Below are 23,503 nucleotides of genomic sequence, written 5' to 3'. Positions count from 1 at the left end.
TCTTATGTGAACTTCTATCTCTTGAAGAAGCTTTAGAACTTGCTTTCCTAGTACACAAAAGAATTCATGCTGCAAGCCTATGCAGTTTGATCATTTCCTATTTGTTGATGCAATTAAATTTAATAAAACATTGCCCTAAATTTCAGCTCTTTAGAAGCTATCCCTTGCTGCCTCGCCCCGCTGAAATTAAATTATATCGACCAAAAATATAATATTGAAAAACAAGTTATGTTTCTTTTATGCCTTGATAAGTATCTTATAAGTTTGACCCAAATTTTTTAGTTAAATTTGACAAGGTCTAAACAACTTGAACTGAGTTATATTTTCTTAAATTAAATTTTGACATTCCTAAAGTTAACTCACTTGACAAGCCAAGTCAACTTATAGTTTGATCTTCTACTTCAAACACATTATTATTCGAGGAAGTGAGTAAATATAACCCAGTACAATTAAAAAATATATCTATATATATAAAATCTTTTTAACAATTTCGTATTTGTGAAAGACCACGAACAAGTTCTAAAAAGAATGATGTATTATTTTTATTAACCAGTCAAGAAAAGAAAAAGACATCTTTATGAATTTGACAATAAATTTATATGAATTTTCTATATCGACTTTAATAATAGTCACAAAAATGTTATTTAAAAAATATTTTGGCCCAAATTAATTTTTTTTAAAAGGATAAAATATTCCAAAGTTTGGTATATTATACACACACTTGGGAGTATCGAATCAGTCGAGGGGATTAACAATGAAGATATTGCTACGCCTTTTGACGGCTATTTTGTTCATCGCCGGAACTGTATTCGCCGGCGATTATGTCCGACCGCCGCCCCGGAAAACAATCCATTTCCCATGGAATCCGAAGGCTTCTTCGCAACCTCAGCAGGTAAAAATTATCAACGAAGTTAAATGATTCTCCCTTTTACCTTGTTAGTTATGTGGATTTAGTAGGTTTTTGGACATGAATTTGGTGATATTTGGAAAAAATAAATATTTCAAATTAAGCTCCCGTTTGATCATAAATTCAAAACTAGCTCTGACTAGCTTTTGAGACTTGAAAATATTTGAAGATCGGGTTTTCAAAATTAGATCAAATTTCATGGCTAAATAGATATTTGAAGACAAATTTTCAGCTATGGCCAGCTAAGTTGAAAAAGATTGTACTTGGAAGTTTGAAGCTATGTTTGGACATGTATTTCTCCCTCTACCTCGTTAATTATGTGGACTTGAAGTTCATTTCTTCGATTTATTACTCTGATTTCGCTCGAATTTCCATTTTGTTAGTCTGGACTTGGAACCAGCTAATTGATGCAGTCTATGGAGGTCACATAGGCGGAGTTGGTTTCATCTTTCTGTTGTGAACAGAATGAAAATAAAAAAATAGTATTTTCTTTGTTAGGAACTTTCGTTGGGCCTCACGAAAGGGTCTCGTTTTTGCCCTTGACCCCTAACAGAACTCCGACACTCCAATTTGAGAGTAATTTTAAACTATAGTCAAGTTGAAGGGTAAATCTAGACCTTATTTTAGGAAGGATATGGGCATGTGGAGTCCACATTTTACGCTAGAGCTCCATTAGTCTCAAGGGGGAAATAAGAGATAATTTTACTAACAACTAGGGTATGAATGAACTAAAATTCCTAACCGAGCAAATTTTAGTAATTTCAAATAGTACATGGTCAAATTTAGACCTTTTCCCTTGTTAGAATTAGTTGGCTTTTAGCACCTAGTGATTAATGAGTCTGGAGGGAGACCAGGATTTACGTCCTGAGTAGAGCAAAACAATGGTAAGTCGTTTTATCTCATTTGTCCAAGATTTGGTGGACAGAGTTACAAACATCTATTGGGAGGTAACAAGTGTGTGAACAAGACGACCTGGTCGTTATCATTATCACATAAGAAAAGAGAGAAAGAATTGACTTTTAATCATCAATTTTTATTTTGTTTCGTTAAGGCTTCCACGAAATGCTCATACAGAAAGGCATTCTGTGGAAGCCTTAAGGACAGTTATGCCTTTACGATCAGTTTAAGTCTGCTTATATAAATTTCACCAGCTTTGGGTTCCTTTAATACTCAAGACTGATCTTGAGTCGATATTATCTTTCTTCACAGAAAGGCAGGTTGCCAATTACAAGTATGGACTCTATGTGTTTCTTTTTACGACAATTATAATTAAATTAGCCCTGGTATGCCCTAGGACCATTTGATAACACCAGTAAAGCTTGTAAGCTGCCCAAAACTATATAATTTTTTTGGCATTTATGTTTGTTTAAATATGTTATTAATGTTATTTTTAAATTTTCAAAAGACCTGTTGATTTTAATCTGTAAAGTGATATACCTTGCATTGGGTTCATGATTTGAGCGTGTGGACTTCATCAAGGGAATTGATTTTCTCATTGCAGGTTCACATCTCATTAGCTGGGGACAAACACATGCGGGTCACATGGGTCACCAGTGATGGATCTTCTCCTTCTATTGTTGAATATGGAACATCCCCCGGAAAATATAGTGCTATATCTCAAGGAGAAAGCACCAAGTATAGTTATCTATTATATAGTTCGGGGAAGATACACCACACTGTCATTGGACCATTGCAAGAAAATACCACTTACTTCTATAGATGTGGAGGAGAAGGTCTTGAATTCCAGCTGAAAACTCCACCCTCTAAGTTTCCAGTTACTTTTGCTGTGGCCGGTGATTTGGGTCAGACTGGATGGACTAAGTCAACTTTGGACCACATAGACCAGTGCAAATACGACGTTCATTTGCTCCCTGGTGACCTTTCTTATGCTGATTATTTACAGCATAGGTGGGACACATTTGGTCAACTCGTTCAGCCGCTCGCTAGTTCTAGGCCATGGATGGTGACAGAAGGGAATCATGAAAAAGAAAGCCTACTATTTCTAGAGGATGGATTTGTCTCTTATAACTCAAGGTGGAAGATGCCATTTGCGGAGAGTGGATCTGCTTCAAATCTATACTATTCATTTGATGTCGCTGGGGTTCATATCATTATGCTTGGTTCTTATACTCCTTATGATGAGTATTCTGATCAATATAGCTGGCTGAAGGTTAGATGAGCTCTCATTTATTCCTGAAATGGAAAACTCACTATGTTTGAGGAATTTATGATCATGTAGTAAGGGATTAAGTTGCTTTTGTTTTACAGTTTCACATATGACATTTCAGGAAATTTCCAATCCTTAGGAAGTGCCAAATGAAACAGAAGATAATTTTGTTGCTTTATACTTTTAGATCTGACGATATTTTTGTCCATTTTCATATTAAGAAACTTTGGAGCTTACACATAAAAAGAGCCTAGTACACGTGGTGAAGAGTGAATGACCTGAGGCATGTGGCTTTTTAAGCAGTTAGACTAAGGGAAAAAACATCAAAGAAGTGTTTAGTTATACATTGGAGTGATTTTTGAAAAATATTTTAAAGATGAGTTCAAGTTTGAACAAGTTTTTCATGGTTTTAACAAGTTTTTATTTTTTTTTAAAAAGCGGTTTTAACAAGTTTTTCATGTGAATTTTTTCCCCACTCATTCCACCTACTTTTTTCAAGTTAAATACATGTCGAAATTTCAACTTCCACATACTCTTTTTCAAAGAAAAAAAATAATCAATATGACTTTTTTTCAAATATCACATCTTTTATGTCCAAACGCCTACTAAGAATCTATACTTTCTGGATTGTTAGAGTCCAACATGTTGATCTATGTTGCTCGGACTGTTCAAATATTAAATTGTGATACATGTCTGAAGTAGTTCTTTTTTTGGAGGATCCGACACGGGTGCAGAAATATTTTTGGAGAATCCGAGCAACATAGATGTTGATTATGCTAAGTTGGTGATTTCCCTACTTGAACTAGAAAATCCTGCAAGAATCTGGTGCTGGTGGTTGGGGAGTCGGTTGAGATCCAAAGTAGCTTCTTTATGTAATCTTCCTTAACCTACAACTTAGATACATAAAGACCTACTTCTATTTGTAGTTTTCATATAACCATTAGAAGTTCTCCTCCCAACCTAATGCTATCTGCTTTATTAGTATATTACTCTCCCCGTCCCATTTACTGTGGAGGTGTTGTGGAAGTGTTGCTGCTTTGCGAGTCAATCTGTTTTTTCTTTGAGTATAATTTTCTCAATTTTTTAAAAATATTTTGGAACAGTAGCTATGTTGACTTGTAGTTCTTTTCGCGTAGTTTTCAAATATGTAATTTTTTTTTGGAGAATCCATACCTGATTTATAGTCAAAGTTAAGTGTTTCGACTCTCGTACTCCGAACCCCCTCACATAAATTGGGAAGAGGGAGTATTATATATGGATTAACCTAAGAATTAATCTCTTCACATTCCATACTTAGTTCACTTATGGACCTTGATCTGCAGGCTGATCTTCTAAAAGTGGATCGTAAAAGAACACCTTGGTTAGTTGTGCTATTCCACATGCCATGGTATAATAGTAACAGAGCCCATCAAGGTGAAGGTGATGACATGATGGCATCTATGGAGCCTTTGCTATATGCTGCTGGCGCAGATTTAGTGTTCACTGGGCATGTTCATGCTTATGAACGAACGGTATGCCTGCATTGCTTATACTGTTTCTCTTTGAATATTCTTTTATCCAATTGAGTGTTTTCTTTGATGACAACAGAAACGAGTTTACAATGGTAAATCCGATCCTTGTGGTGCTGTCCACATTACAATTGGCGATGGAGGAAATAGAGAAGGTTTAGCTCACAGGTAAGTATTCTTATAGTAATTTCTCCCGTCATCTTGAAAACTGTAGCACCAAATAGTTCAATTCTTTAATGGTATGTATATTTTCTGTTCCTGGATTTAGCTCGATAGTTTATCAATTGTGGTTGAATGACTTTGACAACAAAGGAGAAATTAAAAACGTAAAAAGGCAAGCACATAGGGTGTGTTTGGTATATGAAGGAAAACATCTTCCGGATAAAGTTTTTCAATTTGGCTAAATTTAGAAAAACTAGTTCCTTGAAAATCAGGAAAATGACTTCCCTGGTGGAACTAAAGAAAACAAATTTTATAAGTGGCATTACAAGCTCATTGTGTCTCTTCACCCCCATTCCCCCAACCCGCACCACCACCCACGTCCTCCCACTCCCTATCCCATTCCCCATCCCCCATAATGTTCTCGTAGATTAATATAGATGTTCTTGAGACTCTTTTTTTTTTTTTACTTATCGAACACCTTAAAATAAGTAAGAAATCCACTTATTTCTCAATAAATATTTTTCCTAAAATTCCAGGCTTTGTGAAGCCAAAAGCTCACGTTAAACTGTTCTGGAAACTTAATGAACAGTTCCCCATAGGTGAGATAGGTTTCCTACCTCCCCCTTCATTTTGAGTTACAGAAGTTTTAACGTGCCACTAGTCCTAGCTATAAAATAGGGGTAGGTTCTGCCTACACACTATCTTCTCCAGACCCCACTTGTTGGATTTTACTGGGTATGTTGTTGTTGTTACTTTTCCCAGCTATAAGATTCTGTTTTCCTGTTCTTTGTGTCGATAACTGTAGTTAAAAACACAAAATAGAATCGTTATTTAAAATATGAAACGGTCTTTACATGTGTTGGCACCTTCAACAGGTACAAACAGCCCTCACCAGAATGGTCAGTCTTTCGCGAAGCAAGCTTCGGTCATGGTGAACTTAAGATGGTTAATTCAACGCATGCCTTTTGGAGTTGGCATAGGAACGATGACGATGAATCAGTGAGGTCCGATCAGGTTTGGATAACCTCATTGATTGGTTCAGGGTGCAATACTAGAGGTAGCCATGAAATGAGAAGGATTCTTATGGCCTCTTAGTCCCTCCCCTCGATTGAATTTTATAACAGGGGCGGAGCTAAGGGGTTCATCCAATTGGCTGGAAAATCACACTATATTTACTATTTTTATGTATATATAGATGTTGAATTTATACCCTCAACTTCTTTGGTTTTATTTTTTATATTTTGAATCTCGTCAGTAAAAATCCTTGTTTCACCACTAGAATACTAGTCAGGTGGTTTGTATTATTGTTGCCATTTGTGGATAGTTACATTCGTACAGAAAGGAAATATTCAACATTTCAAGTAGCATTAGTTTTTGCGTTTGTTTGTATTTTCTTTAGAAAAGCAAACTTGTATTATACATAGTGTACTATTTTTCATGAGAAAGCAGTTGAATACATTGATAGAACTCCATTTTCTTTCACTATTGTCATGAGTTATCCCTATCCAAACTCAGTTAAATATATTTTGATGTGGAACATGAATTTATATGTGAAAGATCGCAAAAAATTAGATCCCACACACATAATGTAAGAGTTAGTATTATGTGTGTAAGAGTTAGTATAAGTTTAATACTAAGAATTTTATAGGTTGAATCCATCAGGTTCAAGTTCGAATCCGCCTTTGAAGATGCTTTATACTAGTAGCTTAAAAGGTTAGTTGCCATTTTGGGTTGGTGACACACTTTTTTCTTAATTTGTTTTAAATAGAATGCTACTTTTTTTATATTTAAAAAATAATTTAACTATAAATTTTTCATTATATTCTTATTAGTATGATTTATAGCCACATAAAAGTCTACGATTTATTTTAAATCATAAATTTTAGAAGTCTTTGTTTTCTTAAACTTCATGTCTAGTCAAACAATATCATATAAACTGAGATAGAGAGATAACTTAATTTAGAAACAATCACACGAATGTCCACGATTTATTTTAAACTATCAATTTAAACGTTTTATTTTTGTAAGTTAATGGTTAAAAACACACTTTAATTATCTCTTTTCTAAGTTTCGCATCCCAACTATCAATTGTTCTTTTATCCTACTTGAACTATCACCATTGTTCAAGTAAAAAAAGTGAACAATTGATAATTGAAGTGTGTTTATAAATAGTGATAGTTCATGTAGAAAAGAAAATAACAGTTCATAATTAAAATATGAAACTTGTAAAAAGAATTTAAATAATTTATGTATTTTTCTTGATCATTTATCTCTATTTTCCCCTTAAACTTGGTCAAATATATCACATAACTCTGGACAGATGAAGTTCTCCTTCCATTTTAAAAAAAATTATTCTAAAAAGAATGACCCTTTTTTTTTGACAATAGTTTAGTTTCAATTTTTATATGATATGTTTAATGCTATAATATTAAAAAATATTTTGATATATTTGACATAACTTTAATTGAGCACCACAAAAATTGATTTTTTTTTTTAAAGACATTACCTAACACTAAATAACAAAAACAATACACAAAAGACAAAATTGTTCCAAATGTCGTGTGGACTGCCCACAAACTCCACAAGCACACTGGGTCAAATGTCTACCAGTTTATTTCTTGACAATATTACCCTGACACTTCCTCTTTTAAGCTGTAAATCAACCTCACAAGAATGTAATTCAACAACAAGCAAGAGGACAATTTAGACCAATCAAGCAAAAAAAAATGGAGGTTAGGTAATAGGTAACATGAGACTTTTAGCTTTTGACCAAATTGATTATCAGATGTATTATATGCCAATTCCCACCTCCAAAAATTAGAAAGTTTCAAATTTTACCCACCAAGATCCTTTAAAAATTGAATCTTTTCTTTCTTGATCTCTCAAATTTTTTCTAAATTTGTTGACATATCAATCTTTCCTAATACCCCATTTGGGAAAAATGCATGATTTTTGCTTTACAATCCCTTATGGGTTGATTCTTGTGTGTGGTGGAATTTTTGGATATTTCAAGAAAGGAAGCTTAGCTTCACTAGGTGGAGGTTTGGGTACTGGTTTTTTGCTTGTTTTAGCTGGTTACTTGAGTCTCCAAGCATTTCACAAGCGCAAAAACTCTTACTTTGCTTTGATTCTTGAAACAGGTATAGAAGAAATTCAAAAAATTTAAAGTTGAAATATTGTACCCTTTACTCTTTTGTAAGTAAAAAAATATTATATCAGTCATATGGTGTGAATATTACTGTAATTTAAGGCAGTGGAATTATAGAACCCGTAGCCAGGGGGTGCAGGGGAGGAGCTAGGTGGCGCAAGGGGTTCATCCAAATCACATTCACTGAAATATTATATTGTATATATAAGTTTAATGTTTTTTTCTTTATCTCTCTCTCTCTATATATATATATATATTAGATGTTGAATCGTCTTCGATCTTAGCTTCATTGTGAGTACTTCTTTATATTTTGAATCCTCTTGGCGAAAGTTATGACTTTGTCTTTACCTATGTTGCTTAAACTCTCCATTAATATTGTTGTATTGTGTTGGATCCTCCAAAAAAAAATGCACTACTTTTAGAGGATCTGACATTCATCCCGACGACATTTTTGAAGAGTCCGAGCAATGGTCACTGCTGCAGCCTAACTTTAGATTTGGCTATGGTTTTGTTTCCATGATATGTTGACACAGTGTAGTGAGGCCTGATTCTATGTACTGTAAGAAGGTCTGATTTTCTGCTGCTCTGCTTTAGATATCTTAAAGGGAGAAATTTTTTCTCCTTGATTGTTTATGTGTCTGTTTTATGAAGTTTATGTGTAGCTATTGTATGATTTGCAGTAGATGATAAGACATTGGTATTGGACCTTTCCGCGAAATGAGAAATTTTTGGTTGTTAGGCTCGGGGAAAGTGAATAATGATACTAAACATATGGGAAACTGATGGCTTCATTTGAATAAGTACTGGATTGTGCTATGATTTCTCCGAAAGGAAAAAAAAATTAACTTCAGAACTAACTAGACCAAATAGAAAGGGAATTATTGTGTATATCTCAATTCTTTTCTTTGTACCCATATCTGATAATTTTTTCTTTGTCCAAATGCCAACTTTTAGGTGATGCATGACGCTGATCATGCTATAGCCATGGTAAAAGCGGAACAGGTCACATAATGCATTTTGTTTTAACCTGTATTAGAGAAAGTGTATGTCACATGCCAGAGAGATAGCCATAGGGAGATAAAAGGCAATTTGTCCTCTTACTAATTATCATCAACTCCATACAGCTATAAAAGATGCATAAAGAAGGTTTTTAAAGAAAAACAATGCATCAATTGTTTAAGCAACTCCTTCAATCATGATTCTTTAGCTTCCAGCGTAATGTCACATTCTTTACTGCATAGTCTTATACTAAACTTGCACGGGAATGTCTTAAGAACTCACTGCTCTATGTATTCCTCTTCACGTTCCTAGTTTTCTGTTCTGTTTTATTCAGCATATCACCTAGAGCTTTAAAGCAGCAATATGAATTAGTTAAGATGACTAATATGAATTTGAAGCATTGCCCAAAGCCACCAAGATCCTTTGCTTCAGTTATCGTATATTTTTCGTTGCTACTTTTCTCTTCTTCATTGTTTTCAACATGGTGTCTCCACTACTATATTTGCTTTACATGCTTGTTTTTTTGAGCCGAGCGTCTATTAGAAACAACCTCTCTACCTTCACAAGGTGGGGTAAGGCTGCGTAGACACCACCCTCCCCCAGACCACTTGTGGGATTACACTGGGTATGTTGTTGTTTCCCAATGCCACCAAAAGTCACAACATCCTTGGTATAGATCCCTCTAACAGTCTGGATGCCAAGCAGTCTGCAGTGTCAAGTTCAATCTTAATATTTTTACCAAAATGTTTATAGTTTAATTCTGTAGAAACAGAAGATATGGGGAAAATGTGTTTTAAGTTTTTGTTTGTTTTATGTAATCATGATCATATTCTGATTCGAAGGGGTAAAAGAGTGAAAGCTTCATTCATTTGCTTGCAATCACATTGAATTTCCTATGTTTTTTTGGCTTGACAAATTATCTCCACTTTAACTTGTTTTTCGCTTGAAACAGTTTGTGCTGCTATGTTAACATGGATCATGGGACAGCGGTACATGCAAACTTCAAAGATAATGCCAGCTGGTGTCGTTGCTGGTATCAGGTAACACCAAATAGAATGCATTTCATACAAGTGTTATTAACTTACTTAGTGGTAGTATTTCATTTATCTGTTCTGTTTCGTTCATAAGTATCTCAGATTTGTGTGGCGTGATTCACTTGATGCATATTACATATAATATGTCAAGTTGCTTTATCATGGTCTCTATATCTATGGACTACCTTAGTCGCAAACTGAACATTTGGTTGCTATGCACAGTAATGTCAAATTTCCTAGATTATGGGGATCACTAAACTATCCAATTAGTAAAGTAATGTTTTTTCTTAGACTTCTTGATCCACTTAACCTTTTCAATGCAAGTTCACAAGTTTCATCTAGATCAAAAAAATATTTCTCTGATTCCGTCTATGGCAGATAGTCAGAAAGAAACTTTCCAACTCTAACTACCCATGATTAACATGAGTGAACACTGAACAGTTTCACATGTTCAGCAGTTGACCTTCCCCTTTATGCGCTCCCTGGCAGTGTATGGATTCTCGAGGACCTGAGCTCCGTCCCAGCCAATCTCCTTCTGGATCAAGGCCAGACTTGACCTTGAATATACTGACCTTGACCTTGGGTTGTAAGAGTATGTTTTTCATTTTTTAGGTTAGTACAGGCCACAGGGAACCATAGGCTCACAATGTAGGGAGGAATACTGCCATTAAATGATCAAATATGAAATACACCACATCTGGGAAGGCGTGGTGTCAATTTGCGTGATATCACAACGAAACCCCATGGGTAGTCATAATATAATTGATTGTGGATTGCACCTAACAGTTTGACCTTGTGGTAGTTGCTCACATGATAAGCACCACTCACTTCCAATCCTAAGGCTGGAAGGGGTAAAAATAAGAAAAGTGGTCAATTAAGTGTATGTTAGTCTTGGGGACAGGGATTAGATTCCAACAAAGAAAAAAAAACTAGGTTATTTCTTCCCATTTGCCTAAATCTTGGTGGGCGGAGCTACCCGGTTGGAGGTAGCAGGTATCGGTGGAAAGGTCGAGGTGCGCAAACTAATCTAGACATCATTATTATCAAAATACATGTATATGGTAAAAATTTTATTGTGGATTACAGAAGTTAGAAAATGCACCAAATTGTCATGCTTAGTTTCCTTTTTCATTATTGGTTTGTGGGTAATCTGTTTGTTCATATCTTGCGAAAATATTATCAGGAGTATCGATAATGCTGAGTTGATATCTTCTTTTGCAGTGTGGTAATGACTGTATTTTACCTTTATAAGATCACCACGGGTGGAAACCATTTCCCTTCTAAAGCTGAATAATGGCATTTCACTATAACCGCGGTTTCAGCTCCAGACTCTTTGTAGTTTGTACTGAGAAGAGCTGGACTCTTATTGCGTATAGTATACGGCCAAACTTACACACTGTTTTATTTTATTTTATTGAACTGAACAGCATTGTCTCAATGAGTAGAATTTGAATTTGTGGTACTGTTCTTGGCATTTTTTCTTTGATTCAGCATTTGAATTTGCAGCTAAGGTGTAATTTCTGGCTGTTAAATGAAATTACAATCAACAAATGAAGTGAATCTCCAAAAACAACTTGGAAAGAAATTTATAAAATAGTTAGATTAACCATAAGACTATGAGTCAAGGTTCATATTTAGTGATTTCTTTTCATCTGCTTAAGCTTTTATAGATAGGTTATCTGAAACCTGTGTTGAATGTCGTTTTTGTATATTTATCCTTGGATTTTAGTCGATTTATCGAAAATAGTTTCTATACACATAAACGTAGGAATAAGGGCGTACATCCTTATGAAATTACACTGAATTTATTATTGTTGATGGTGGACAAGGTAGTAGAAATTAGCAAATAGGAAGGGAGAGAAACTCTTTTAAGTTGTGGGGCAACCGTGCTCACCATGACAAACTTCGTTCATTTAGTTTAGTTTTTAAGGTCATGAAACTTGAATTCATGAATTTGATTACTTTTCGTATTAAAGTCAATGAACTTTTTAGTAATATTACTTTTCGTATTAAAGTCAATGAACTTTTTAGTAATATGGTTTTCGAGAAAAAATTTTTCCAAAACTTTATAGAATCTTCCATAATAATCTGGAAGAACAATATGTATAACCTTACCATTATTCATGCCATATTTTTAGCATTTAGGGTCACTTAACAGGAAATAAGTGATTTTCTCAATTTTTTGTGTGGCATCAATAAATTTTTTGGTGATATGGTTTTTGGACACTTTTTTTTCCAATCTTAATAGGACCCTTCGTAATGATCTTGGTGAACAATATGTATAGCTTCATCATGATTCACACTATTTTTTAAGCGTTTATAGGCCACTCAACAAGAATTAGGCGATTTTTTAATTTTTCTTGTGTGTTAGTCAATGAATTTTTTGATCATATAATTTTCAAAAACATTTTTCAATACCTTTATAGGACCCTCCGTAATAACCTGAAGAACTATACATATACTCTCACCATGACGCACAATATTTTTTTTAGCATTTATGGGTTACTCAATAGGAATTAGACGACTTTCTCAGTTTTTTATTTGTGTTAGTCAATAAATTTTTGGGTGTTATGATTTTTGGACACTTTTTTCAAAATATTTACAGAACACGCTATAATGACCTGGGAAAACAGTACGTATTAGCCTCAGCATGATCCATGTTATTTTCTTAGCATTTAGAGGCTACTCAATAGGACTTGGATGATTTTATCAATTTTTGTGTATGTTAACTCATTATTTTTTTGGTGTTATGACTTTCAATTAATTTTTTTACAAAACATTTACACGACCCTCCGTAACGACCTGAGAGAACAGTACGTGTAGCCTTGACATGATCCACGCTATTTTCTTAGCATTTAGGGGTCACACAACAAAATGTAGGCAATTTTTAAATTTTTTCGTGTATATTAACCCATGATTTTTTTTGGTGATATAGCTTTCGATTAAATTTTTTGTAAAATATTTACAGGACCCTTCGTAACAATTTTGGTGGAACAATACATGTAGCTTCGACATTATCCACACCATTAATCTTACATTTAGGGGTCACACAACACGATTTAGGCGATTTTCTTAATTTTTCGTGTGTGTTAACTCATAAATCTTTTTGGTGATATGACTTGCAGTCAATTTTTTTATAAAATCTTTACAGGATCCTTCGTTGGTACCCGAGAGAGAATTACGTGTAGATTCGGCACTATCCACGACATATTCATATCATTTAGGAGCCACACAAGCGGAATTAGATAATTTTTTTCATTTTGTGTGTGTGTTATCCAATAAATATTTTGATTATATAACTTTCGATCAATTTTTTTGAAACCTTTATGGAAACCTCCATAAGCATTCGGTGGAATAGTACATGTAGCCTTTGCACAATCAACGACATATTCATAACGTTTAGGGATTGTACAAGCAAAATTAGATTATTTTCTCATTTTTAGTTTGTTAACCCATTAATATTTTGGTGATATGTCTTTCTATTAATTTTTTAAAAAAAACTTTTAGAGACCCTACGTAAGTTCTTAGGGGATCAGTACGTATAGCCTCGACACGATCCAGGGTGCATTTATAACATTAAGGGCCACACAGGCGGTGAACTGACTTTTGGTTAATTATTTCCTAAAATTATTACGGGATCCTCCGTAGATACCTGGGGGATCAGTATGTATAGCCTCAACATAATTCACGGTGCATTCATAACATTTAGGGGCGGCACAAGCGAAATTAGATAATTTTCTTATTTTTCATTGTGTTAGCCAATGAATATTTTCGCTTGTGCGGCCGACCCCTAATTGCTATGAATGAGCCATGGATCGTGTCAAGGCTACACGTATTTATACCCTATGTACCTATGGAGTGTCCTGTAATGATTTGGAAAAAAAATTCACCTAAAGTCATTTCACCAAAATATTCATATGCTAAGATACACGAAACATGAGAAAATGACATAATTCCTCTTGTGCGGCCCCTAAATATTATGAATGCATGGTGAATCCTACCAAGTCAACACATATTAATCCTTCGGGTACCTACGAAGGGTCCCGTAATGGTTTCCAAAAAAAATTGATCAACCTACCTATGGAGGGTCTTGTAAAGATTTCAAAAAATATTGATCGAAATTCAATTTACCAAAATATTCATGTGTTAACAAACACGAAAAATGAGAAAAATCGCCCAATTTCACTTGTATGACCTCTAAATGTTAGGAATGCGCAGTGAATCAAGTTGAGGTTACACTTAAAGATCCCTCGGGTATCTACGAAGGGTCATGTAATGATTTTGGGGGGAAAATTGACTGAATGTCAGTTCACCAAAATATTAGTGAGTTAACATACACGAAAAATTAGAAAATCACTTAATTTCACTTGTGTTGCCTCTAAATGCTATGAATGAATCTTTGATTGTGTCGAGGCTACACGTACTAATCCTCCGTGTACCTGCAAAGGGTTTCGTATTAGTTTTGGAAAAAAATTAATCGAAAGCTAGTTCACCAAAATATTCATGGGCTAATACACACGAAAAATTAGAAAATTGTCTTATTTCGTTTGTGCGGCCTTAAATTTTATGAATGTGTCGTGGATCATGCTAAGGCTGCACGTAGTGATCCCTCGGGTACCTACGGAGGGTTCCATAATGGTTTCAGATTTTTTTTTACCGAAAGCCAGTTTCACCAAAATATTAATGAGTTAATACACACAAAACATGAGAAAATTATCTAATTTTGCTTGTGCTATCCCTAAATGCTATAAATACACAATGGATCGTGCCGATGTTAATCGTACTTATCCCTTAGGTACTTTCGGAGAGTCACGTAATGATTTGAAAAATAATTTGACCAAAATATTCATAGGCTAACACACACGAAAAATGAGAAAATCGTCTAATTTTGTTTGTGCCCTTCAATGCTGTGAATATGTCATCCATCATGCCAGAGCTTTACGTACTGATCCGCTAGGTACCTACAGAGGGTCCTGTAATGGTTTCAGAAAAAATGACCAAAATTCAGTTCACCAAACTATTATTGGGCTAACACACAAAAAAATTAAAAAAATTGCTTAATTTCGCTTGTGCGGCCCCTAAATGTTATGAATGCGCTATGAATCATGTTGATGTTACATGTACTGATCCCACGAGTGCCTACGGAGGGTCCTATAATGGTTTCGAAATAAAATTGATCGAAAGTCAGTTCACCAAAATATTCATGGGCTAACACATACAAAAAATGAGAAAATTACCTAATTTTGCTTATGCGGTTCCTAAATGCTATGAATGCACCGTAGATCATGTCGAGACTGCATGTACTGATTCTCGTGTACCTACGGAGGGTTCCATAATAGTTTCGAAAATAAATTGACCAAAAGTTAGTTAACTAAAATATTCATAGGCTAACACACACGAAAAATGAGAAAATCGCATAATTCGCTTGTGCGAACGCCTAAATGCGATGAATCCGTAGTGGATCATGCCGATACTGCACGTATTGATCCTTCGAGTACCCACATAGGGTCCCATTCTGATTTCAAAAAAAATTGACTGAAAGTCCGTTCACCAAAATATTCATTATCTAACACACATAAAAAACTACAAAATCGCCAAATTTTACTTGTGCAACCCATAAATCTTATGATTATGTCGTGGATCGGGCCGAGTTTGTGCATACTCCTCTATGGGTACTTACAAAGGTTCCCTTAAAGGCTTAAATAAATTTAACTGAAAGTCATATCACCAAAATATTCAAGGGCTAACATACACGAAAAATGAGAAAATTGCCTAATTCCGCTTGTGTGGTCTCTAAATGTTATGGATATGTCGTGGACCATGTCGAGGTTACATGCACTGCTTTCCCAGGTACTTTCGAAGGGTCCTACAAAGGTTTCAAAAAAAATTAACCAAAATCGATATCACCAAAACATTCATGGGCTAACACATACGAAAAATAAGAAAATCGTCTAATTCCGTTTGTGTGGCCACTAAATATTATGAATATGCTGTGGATCATGATGAAGCTACACGTACTACTCACGTGGATACTTATGGAGGGACCCATAAAGATTTTGGAAAAAAATTGATCAAAAGCCGTACAAAATATTAATGGGTTAACATACATGAAATATGAGAAAATCACTTAATTCCATTTGTGCGGCTCATAAATGCAATGAATATGTTGTGGATTGTGCCTCGACTGCACGTACTCTCCCCCAGATACTTAAGAAGGGTCTTATAAAGGTTTTGAAAAAAAATTAACCAAAACATGTCACCAAAATATTCATGCGCTAACACACACGAAAAATTAGAAAATCATCTAATTTCTCTTGTGTGACTCCTAAATGCTATGAATATATCGTGGATCGTGCTTAGATAACACGTACTTCTCCCACGGGTACTTATAGAGGTCCCATTAAGGTTTTAGAAAAATATTATTGAATGTCATATCACCAAAATATTCATAGGTTAAGAGAAACGAAAAATGAGAATCGTTCAATTCTATTTCTGCGGCCCCTAAATGCAATTAATATGTCGTGGATCGTGCTGAGACAATCACGTACTACTCCCCCGGGCATTTACAGAGGTTCCCATAACGATTTTAAAAAAAATTTGATCGTTAATCATATCTCCAAAATATTCATGGACTAACATATACGAAAAATGAGAAAATCACCTAATTCTGCTTACACGACCCCTGAATGCTATGAATATGCTATGGATTGTGTCGAGTCTACAAGTACCGATCCCCTGAATACTTATGGAGGACCCCATAAAGATTTCGTAAAAAAAATGATTAAAAGTTATATGTTGATTTTCTTTAACATTATTGTCCGACTTCGTTCGACCTGGAATTTGGTATATCCATTGAAAATGTCCTTGTGATCAATAATCACCTTGTTCGCCATGACAAAAATTTAAGGGTAAAGGGCCTGATATATTTATCTTAATTTTATTATTTATATTTGATGTATCACTCGTTATAAAAGTGGCTCATATATATATCCATATTATTACACAAATGGCTCATATATATCCTTTTCTTCAAATGCAAGTGAAAAAATTAATTCTAAAAAATTAAGTTTTTTAGATTTTTATTAAAAAAATAGTTCATGTAAAGGTACATATGATTCTTTCCATACATTTTTTTTTGACTTCTTTGATTTAGCGACTAATTTGAATTTATTATTTTTCATCAAATTTATTATTTCACTAATTTTCTTGTATAATTTATTATAGATGCCCAAAATATTTTTACAAATTTAAAAACTAAACAAAAATACAGCCACAGAAAAATAGTTTTAATTACAATATAGCCACAAAAAATATTAGTTTTTTAAAAAATTCTGACCCTATAACAGTAATAACGAGGGATCAACCCTAAACAGCAAACTCAAGATACATCATGCCCTTCTCCCTTCATTTAATCATTTCAAAGTCATGAAACCTGAATTCATGACTTTTTAGTTTTCAGCAAGTGACAACTTTTTAGCAACTTCAAAAATTGAATACGGCCATATATATAAAATAATTAGGCACGACGTCATGAGAAAGAGAGATCATACAGTTCCAACTTATTCATCATTCCTCATATTAGTCTGTTATCAAACGAATTCAAAACAACATTTTCCAGCAAACAAGAAGACTCAACCAACAACTAACATATCTCGTAATCCCACAAGTAGGGTATGGAGATGTTAGGATGTAGGCCGACCCTACCCCCTGCGAGGCTGTTTCCAATAGACCCTCAGCAATACTATCAACCCATTCACAACTTTTATAATACCAATTTGGCTTGCAGTGTATGCCATAAAAATATGCTATCAGGATTAGACAAACAACAACGAATGATTCAACACTATGATTCCACTGTACGGAGTTACATAAATAGGGTAAAACACTTAGCAAACATATGCAATATCTTCAAATCAAAAGCTTTTTGGACCATGGAAACAGATAAAAAAGTAGCATCTCTATTTGAAATCAATCCTCCACGTTTGGGGTGCAAAGCAAAATATTTTTTCATAACTGAACAAGGAAAACGCTAAAGAGTGTCTGCACCTACATAGGTGGAGACAGAGGACACACAAGGGAACCAGTATCGACGTTTGCCATCTCTATGTCCATCATCGATCATGGCAAGCCCTTCCTGTTGGATACATGAGAGCCATATTTGTTAGTCCAATCACAAGAAAATCTAGAAAGCAATATTTAGAGCCTTGATGGAAAGACAGGAGGAAAGAAGTAGAAGGAATAACATCAACAATTTACCTCTAACAGTGTTTCAAGCGCATCAGTTGCACGACCTGAAGACCAGTTTAGGCGTCTTTGTACCTCATCAACGGTCACAAAGCCTTGAGCCTGCAGCAAAGGCACGAGAAAACAACTTCACAAGGTTTCCTCTTTTAATTATTTTTTATACATATAATCAAGAAAACTCCAAGGGTTAATGGAGCATGGTGCGAAACCTCCTCCCGGACGCCCTACTGCCCTTCCTCTTTTAATATATATAATAATCAAGCAAGCTCAGCTGCACTTACTAGGCAATGTTTCAAAGTCAGCACTGACAATCTGGGGAAAACTCTCTTAAGCTAATGTAAACCTTTTAGTAACATTCATGGATCCAATAGGAAAACTGGATGGCCAAAATGACAGATTTCCTTTAAGTGGCCAAAATAGAGTCCAGGACTGGTTGAAGAAACCAAATTTTTAAATACTACAAGGGGAAAAATGACTGTGTCAAGTTAAAGTGACATTTTTTTGCTGCATGGAAATTACCTAACTACAAATTGTCCACAGAGAGAAATTACCCACCAACATTGATCTGGAGGAACATAAAGAACAAAAGGTTATACCTGGGCCAGCTCTAAAATTTCATTGTGATCCTTATTCAGTTCGGTAGGGACAGATCTAACAAGCTTTCTCTTTCCCACTGTAATCACCTCAAAGCCACTACCTAATACCTGAAAGATGCAATCAGATGTTAGCTTATAGTTCGAGCAACAATAGCAAAACATACCAGTCCAAAAAGAATGAACGGTTACTACACGTTCAAGAGAAATGAATCAAATGACGAACTTTAGATCATGTTTTTAGATAGCTCTGTACTTTCCCTATCTTCCATCTAAATGAGGATTGAATGAGCAACAATGACCTGCAACATATATGTTCACCATTATCTTGGGTGCTTCGTGTGCTAAGGACCTATAAAAACTTAAGAAAACAGACGGCACTTGTTTTAACCAAAAAAAAAAAAAATCATCCTGTAGTTCACCAATTTTTTGGTGACAGGCTGGTTTTGTAGTACAAATTCTTTTTCTACTTTATTTTGCTAAATGGAGCAACTAGCAAAATCAAATATCCTGGTATCCAAGTATGAAACATGAAGAATCTTCATAATTAGATGCACAAAGCACTAAAATGTGAAATATGCTCTTCAGAGTATGGGAAAAAGAGGATCTGGTATATTTAGCATCAGTTGCTCAATGCATCATTCAGCTACTGCCAACTGAAACATAAAAGGTTGAGCCAATACCTTCAGCTTGCTTATAGCACGCAAGCAGTCATCTTCAGATATTGTCTCGCGAACAGCTTTCCGTCTCTGACCAAGCAGTTTACAAAGATCATCCAAGCTTATCAAACCTCCATTGTGGGGTCTAGTAGCCAAGCATACCTCAATAATCTGTACCCCTGCCTAGACAGGTGGCTACATTTAAGTCCAGTTTATTGGAGATTCATCAACAAAATCATAATACTTGAGATTTGTGGATATTCAACAGAAAAAAAACAAGAATTAAGCACAATATACACAAAATAACAGGCACGAGCCACTAGATAGAATACTGCTCAAAGTTTGATGTCATATAACTACGGGAATTAAAACTGCTGAGTTACAACCCACATGTCAAACTGCAGTGTGAAATAATATGCAATGTTCCTCTCATGTACCGTTAAAAAGAAGTTGCTAAGCATGCCTTGCAATAACCAAAATTACGGAGGAGATTGATACCAACCAAGTTCATAATAGAAGTCACCAATCCCCAACAGTTCTGCCCAGAAACCCTTGTTTGATGCTAGAGGATCTACTCCGACTTTAGCACACATCTCGTGGAACTGTGCCCTGAATGCAGGGTTCTTGCGAATGTCATTCTGAAAAATGAAACAAGGAGTAAACAAAACTTTCTTCTTTTATTTAAAATGCTTTGTAGTAACCAAAACTTTCTTCTTTTATTTAAAATGCTTTGTTAAACAAGTAAAATGCATGCAGATAAATTTAATTAGAGAAGTACCAAAGAGGCAGAACGCACAACGGATCCTCTTTTACAACACTCCAGTTAGAAAAGAAAAGGGAAAATACCCATCAAGCTCAACCGACCTGGTTGCTGGCTTGCTGCCCGAACTTAAAAAACACCACGTATACTATCCCAATACCATTATCTTCGAGAAAATTAAAAATGATGGAGTTCAATCGTGATCCCGTTGCTAAGATAACCAACCACACATAAATCCCAAGTTGACCATAATAAACTGAAAATGTATCTTTTTCATGTCTTTTCCGGAATAATCAATAGGTGGATAATTAGAGTTAGACACATACATGTTTCCTCACAACATATATGAGACCGTGACAGTTCGGGAATTATCTAGTTCTTTCTCAAACTATATTTTTAAATATTTACAAATTACAAGTACTAATTACAAAAAGAATTTATGATTCACAGTACTATTCTTTCTGTAGTTTATCAATACATTGGTTTTTTATTTAAGGAAAATAAGGAATGGATATCTCAATTTCGCAAAATCAGATGCTTTAATCATCTTATTCCTACCAGATAATTCAACCAAAGTCGAAGGTAGCATGGCCGCTAGAGTAATCGCAATAGGTTCACCCAGCACACAGCTTTGGTTCAAACTCTGTATTCGTCATAAAATTCATTGAATATGTACATATTATTAACTAAGAATCCAATATATCCTGAACTCATTAACTTCAAATTCTGGCTCTGCTTCGGGAAGGTAGGTTAAAACTAGACTAACAAATTGAAACGGAAGGAGTAATAAAAAAAATGCTCGATCAACTAAAAAACAAAATAATGCAAAACCTTGTGTTTACGAGCGAAGTCTTCAAGCTGAGATCGAAAAGTAGCGAGCTGCTCTTTCATAAGATCTGTTCTCAATTTCGCAACATTTTCCCCTAACAATCGATATTGATCCTTCAAATGAAGATCGCAAAAACAAAAAAACAGATAATTAAACAACAAAATATACCAAATTTTTTTCGAAAAAAAATAATAATCAAAAACAATAAACTTAGATCACAAACCCTAGCCGCCGCGGCGTTCTGCAAACCGCCGATTCCCGGTCTCCGTCTCATCCTTCAGCTGATTATGTGAAGTTCCGTCGGTCTTTACTCTCCTCTCCTCTTACCTGTTAAGCTGTTTCTTCCTTTTATTTTCTTCGATCAAATAAAATATTCTTTTAAATACAATTTCATCTTTTAACTCCAATGTCAAAAATTTCGAATAAACAAAAAATATTTAATATATATGATCAACACTTACTTAAGATATTTATATCGGTATGACATGATTTGCATGCTACAACATTATTATTGTTTTATACTTTGTTTATAGCTTTAAAATTGAGGCATAATTTGTGACTTCGTCATGCATGGTATATATATATATATTATATATATAATTTAATTTTTTAATAAATGATGTTTAATTGATTATCCTTCGATAAATATATTTTGATTATGTAATTTTGTACCATATATATACATTTGCATGTATTTGTAAATTCAAAAATCACAATTACAATTATCCACAAATAGTTGGTCACGTATATGCTCAACTTCTATTTTGAAAATACAGACATATACATATAGTTGACTACACATACAGTTATAATAGTATCCACAATTTTAAGTTAGCATGAGATTATATACACGCAAATACATTTATTCTGCTACATTTTGAACAATTATAATCACATATTGTATTCGTGCAATTGAAATATAGCATAATCAAAATAGCGCTATTTATGGAATTTTTCTATAATATAATCGGTGAAGCCCAAATAATAGAGTGGGCCTTGATCAAGATTTGGGCTTACTGCCCCATTATCTTCTTTCTATATAACAGAAACCCTATAATTCTATACTCTATATTTGCCGCCGCCGCCGCCGCCCTTATCCTCATTTTTCCTCTTACATTTTCAGCAAATTTCACTGTCATATTTAGATCTTCCATGTTCTGTTTCGTAAAGATTTAGCTGCATCGAGTGTTTACACCAATTGAAGTAAGATGATTGTGTTACTTTAATTGATTCTTCCAGTTAATTATTTGATTTGGTGCAAACATTTGATGTTGATAAGTATTTATTCTTCTGTTTTGGGATACTTATATTTTGCTTATGGTTTGATTGGAATTTCGAGATTCAATTAAGTTTTTTTTTATCGGAATTTCTCTACGTGCATTCTAAAGTTATTAGTCCGAATTCATTGTCAAAGTTTAGAAATTTGAATCTTGAAATTTCAGCTGTGCGGAGACAGTAAGTATTGTTTTTTGATGAGTAAATTAATTCCGAGCGATGCTTATTTTAGTTACTTTTTTAATCTTTTTTTTTCCATGATATATCCCTATGATGAGTTCTTTTTAAATTTAACGTTAAAAGTAGACTGACCTTTAAAGGAAGACTAAATCAATTCTGAGGGATGAATTATATTAACTTTTTTTTAGTTGTGAATTTTTCAAATTAAATTGAATAATTTCAGTGTCCTTTTAGATTGTTGCTGTTAAATAAATTTAAAAAAACATGAATTTTCTTAGTATTTTTTCCTTCAACTAGTTGATAGACAAGTTAAGATTCTAATTATTTGCTGCAATTTGAAAATTTCTGAACTTTTTTGTTCCAATGAGTGAAGCCAGTTTAAATTTCTTTTATATTGCTGTGATATGTTATAAATTGTGTTGTTTTCAGAATATTTAAATCTCTGTGATGAACTAGCTGAATATTTTAAAAGTAGTGGCCTGATGTCCATGGATGAAAAGCTTTGTTCTGAGGGATTCTTCTGCATTTGCGTTTTTGCTTTAATTTTACGACATATGTTGTGTTCATTTGAACGTAGAGTGGCGCTTGATATTACGTTTAAACAATTTTTCTGCGTAAAGATGGTGTCTTTTTGCTGTTAGACATCATCCTTCTGAAGCACTATTGTTTTCTAGTCAGTAATAAATAATGTACCTCATCTTGTAAAATTACTTATTGTTGTGATATGTTATAATATGTCTTGTGTTATACTTGAGCTGAGTGTCTAACTAAAACAACCTCTTTACAAGGTTTTGTACACACCACCCTCCTCCTTAGACCTCACTTATGGTTACATCAGGTATGTCGTTGTTGTTGTTTAATCCCTGTGATGAATTAGCTGAATAATTTAAAAGTAGTGGCCTGATGACCATTGATGAAAAGCTTTGTTCTGATGGATTCTTTGTTTACTTATTCAGTCTCTTCTGCTTAACAGGAGGAACTTGATATGATTAAAAACTAGTTTTTGCTTTAATTTTACCACATCTTTAGACTGTATTG

The 23,503-nt window shown here is 34.3% G+C and overlaps 3 protein-coding genes and 3 non-coding genes across 6 annotated transcripts; 5 read left to right on the top strand and 1 right to left on the bottom strand.

Moving 5' to 3' along the window:
• The first annotated feature begins 709 nt into the window (after nucleotides 1-709).
• Nucleotides 710-6,019, top strand: LOC129877044 (purple acid phosphatase 18-like). Its single transcript, XM_055952523.1, has 5 exons — nucleotides 710-892; nucleotides 2,409-3,077; nucleotides 4,397-4,585; nucleotides 4,662-4,750; nucleotides 5,620-6,019. The coding sequence occupies exons 1-5, from the start codon at nucleotides 755-757 to the stop codon at nucleotides 5,837-5,839; spliced, it is 1,305 nt and encodes a 434-aa protein (XP_055808498.1). The 5' UTR covers nucleotides 710-754; the 3' UTR covers nucleotides 5,840-6,019.
• A 1,492-nt stretch (nucleotides 6,020-7,511) lies between these two features.
• Nucleotides 7,512-11,537, top strand: LOC129877604 (protein FATTY ACID EXPORT 5-like). The gene is made up of 3 exons (XM_055953127.1): nucleotides 7,512-7,884; nucleotides 9,844-9,931; nucleotides 11,147-11,537. The coding sequence occupies exons 1-3, from the start codon at nucleotides 7,686-7,688 to the stop codon at nucleotides 11,217-11,219; spliced, it is 360 nt and encodes a 119-aa protein (XP_055809102.1). The 5' UTR covers nucleotides 7,512-7,685; the 3' UTR covers nucleotides 11,220-11,537.
• Nucleotides 11,538-17,739: 6,202 nt separating this feature from the next.
• LOC129877420 (vacuolar protein sorting-associated protein 22 homolog 1) lies at nucleotides 17,740-21,389 on the bottom strand. The gene is made up of 7 exons (XM_055952918.1): nucleotides 21,234-21,389; nucleotides 21,013-21,123; nucleotides 19,924-20,059; nucleotides 19,446-19,600; nucleotides 18,766-18,873; nucleotides 18,182-18,271; nucleotides 17,740-18,059 (listed from the first exon to the last, which is right to left on the bottom strand). The coding sequence occupies exons 1-7, from the start codon at nucleotides 21,282-21,284 to the stop codon at nucleotides 17,955-17,957; spliced, it is 756 nt and encodes a 251-aa protein (XP_055808893.1). The 5' UTR covers nucleotides 21,285-21,389; the 3' UTR covers nucleotides 17,740-17,954.
• A 1,159-nt stretch (nucleotides 21,390-22,548) lies between these two features.
• On the top strand, nucleotides 22,549-22,631 carry LOC129877998 (small nucleolar RNA R21). The gene has a single exon (XR_008763701.1). It is a non-coding gene; the product is annotated as a small nucleolar RNA R21 (small nucleolar RNA).
• Nucleotides 22,632-22,902: 271 nt separating this feature from the next.
• On the top strand, nucleotides 22,903-22,982 carry LOC129877995 (small nucleolar RNA R21). The gene has a single exon (XR_008763699.1). It is a non-coding gene; the product is annotated as a small nucleolar RNA R21 (small nucleolar RNA).
• Nucleotides 22,983-23,323: 341 nt separating this feature from the next.
• Nucleotides 23,324-23,403, top strand: LOC129877993 (small nucleolar RNA R21). Its single transcript, XR_008763698.1, has one exon. It is a non-coding gene; the product is annotated as a small nucleolar RNA R21 (small nucleolar RNA).
• The last annotated feature ends 100 nt before the right edge of the window (nucleotides 23,404-23,503 follow it).

This window comes from Solanum dulcamara, chromosome 12 (genome assembly GCF_947179165.1).
Source record: "Solanum dulcamara chromosome 12, daSolDulc1.2, whole genome shotgun sequence".
NCBI lineage: Eukaryota > Viridiplantae > Streptophyta > Magnoliopsida > Solanales > Solanaceae > Solanum > Solanum dulcamara.
This window is presented reverse-complemented; position numbering and strand designations above follow the sequence as displayed.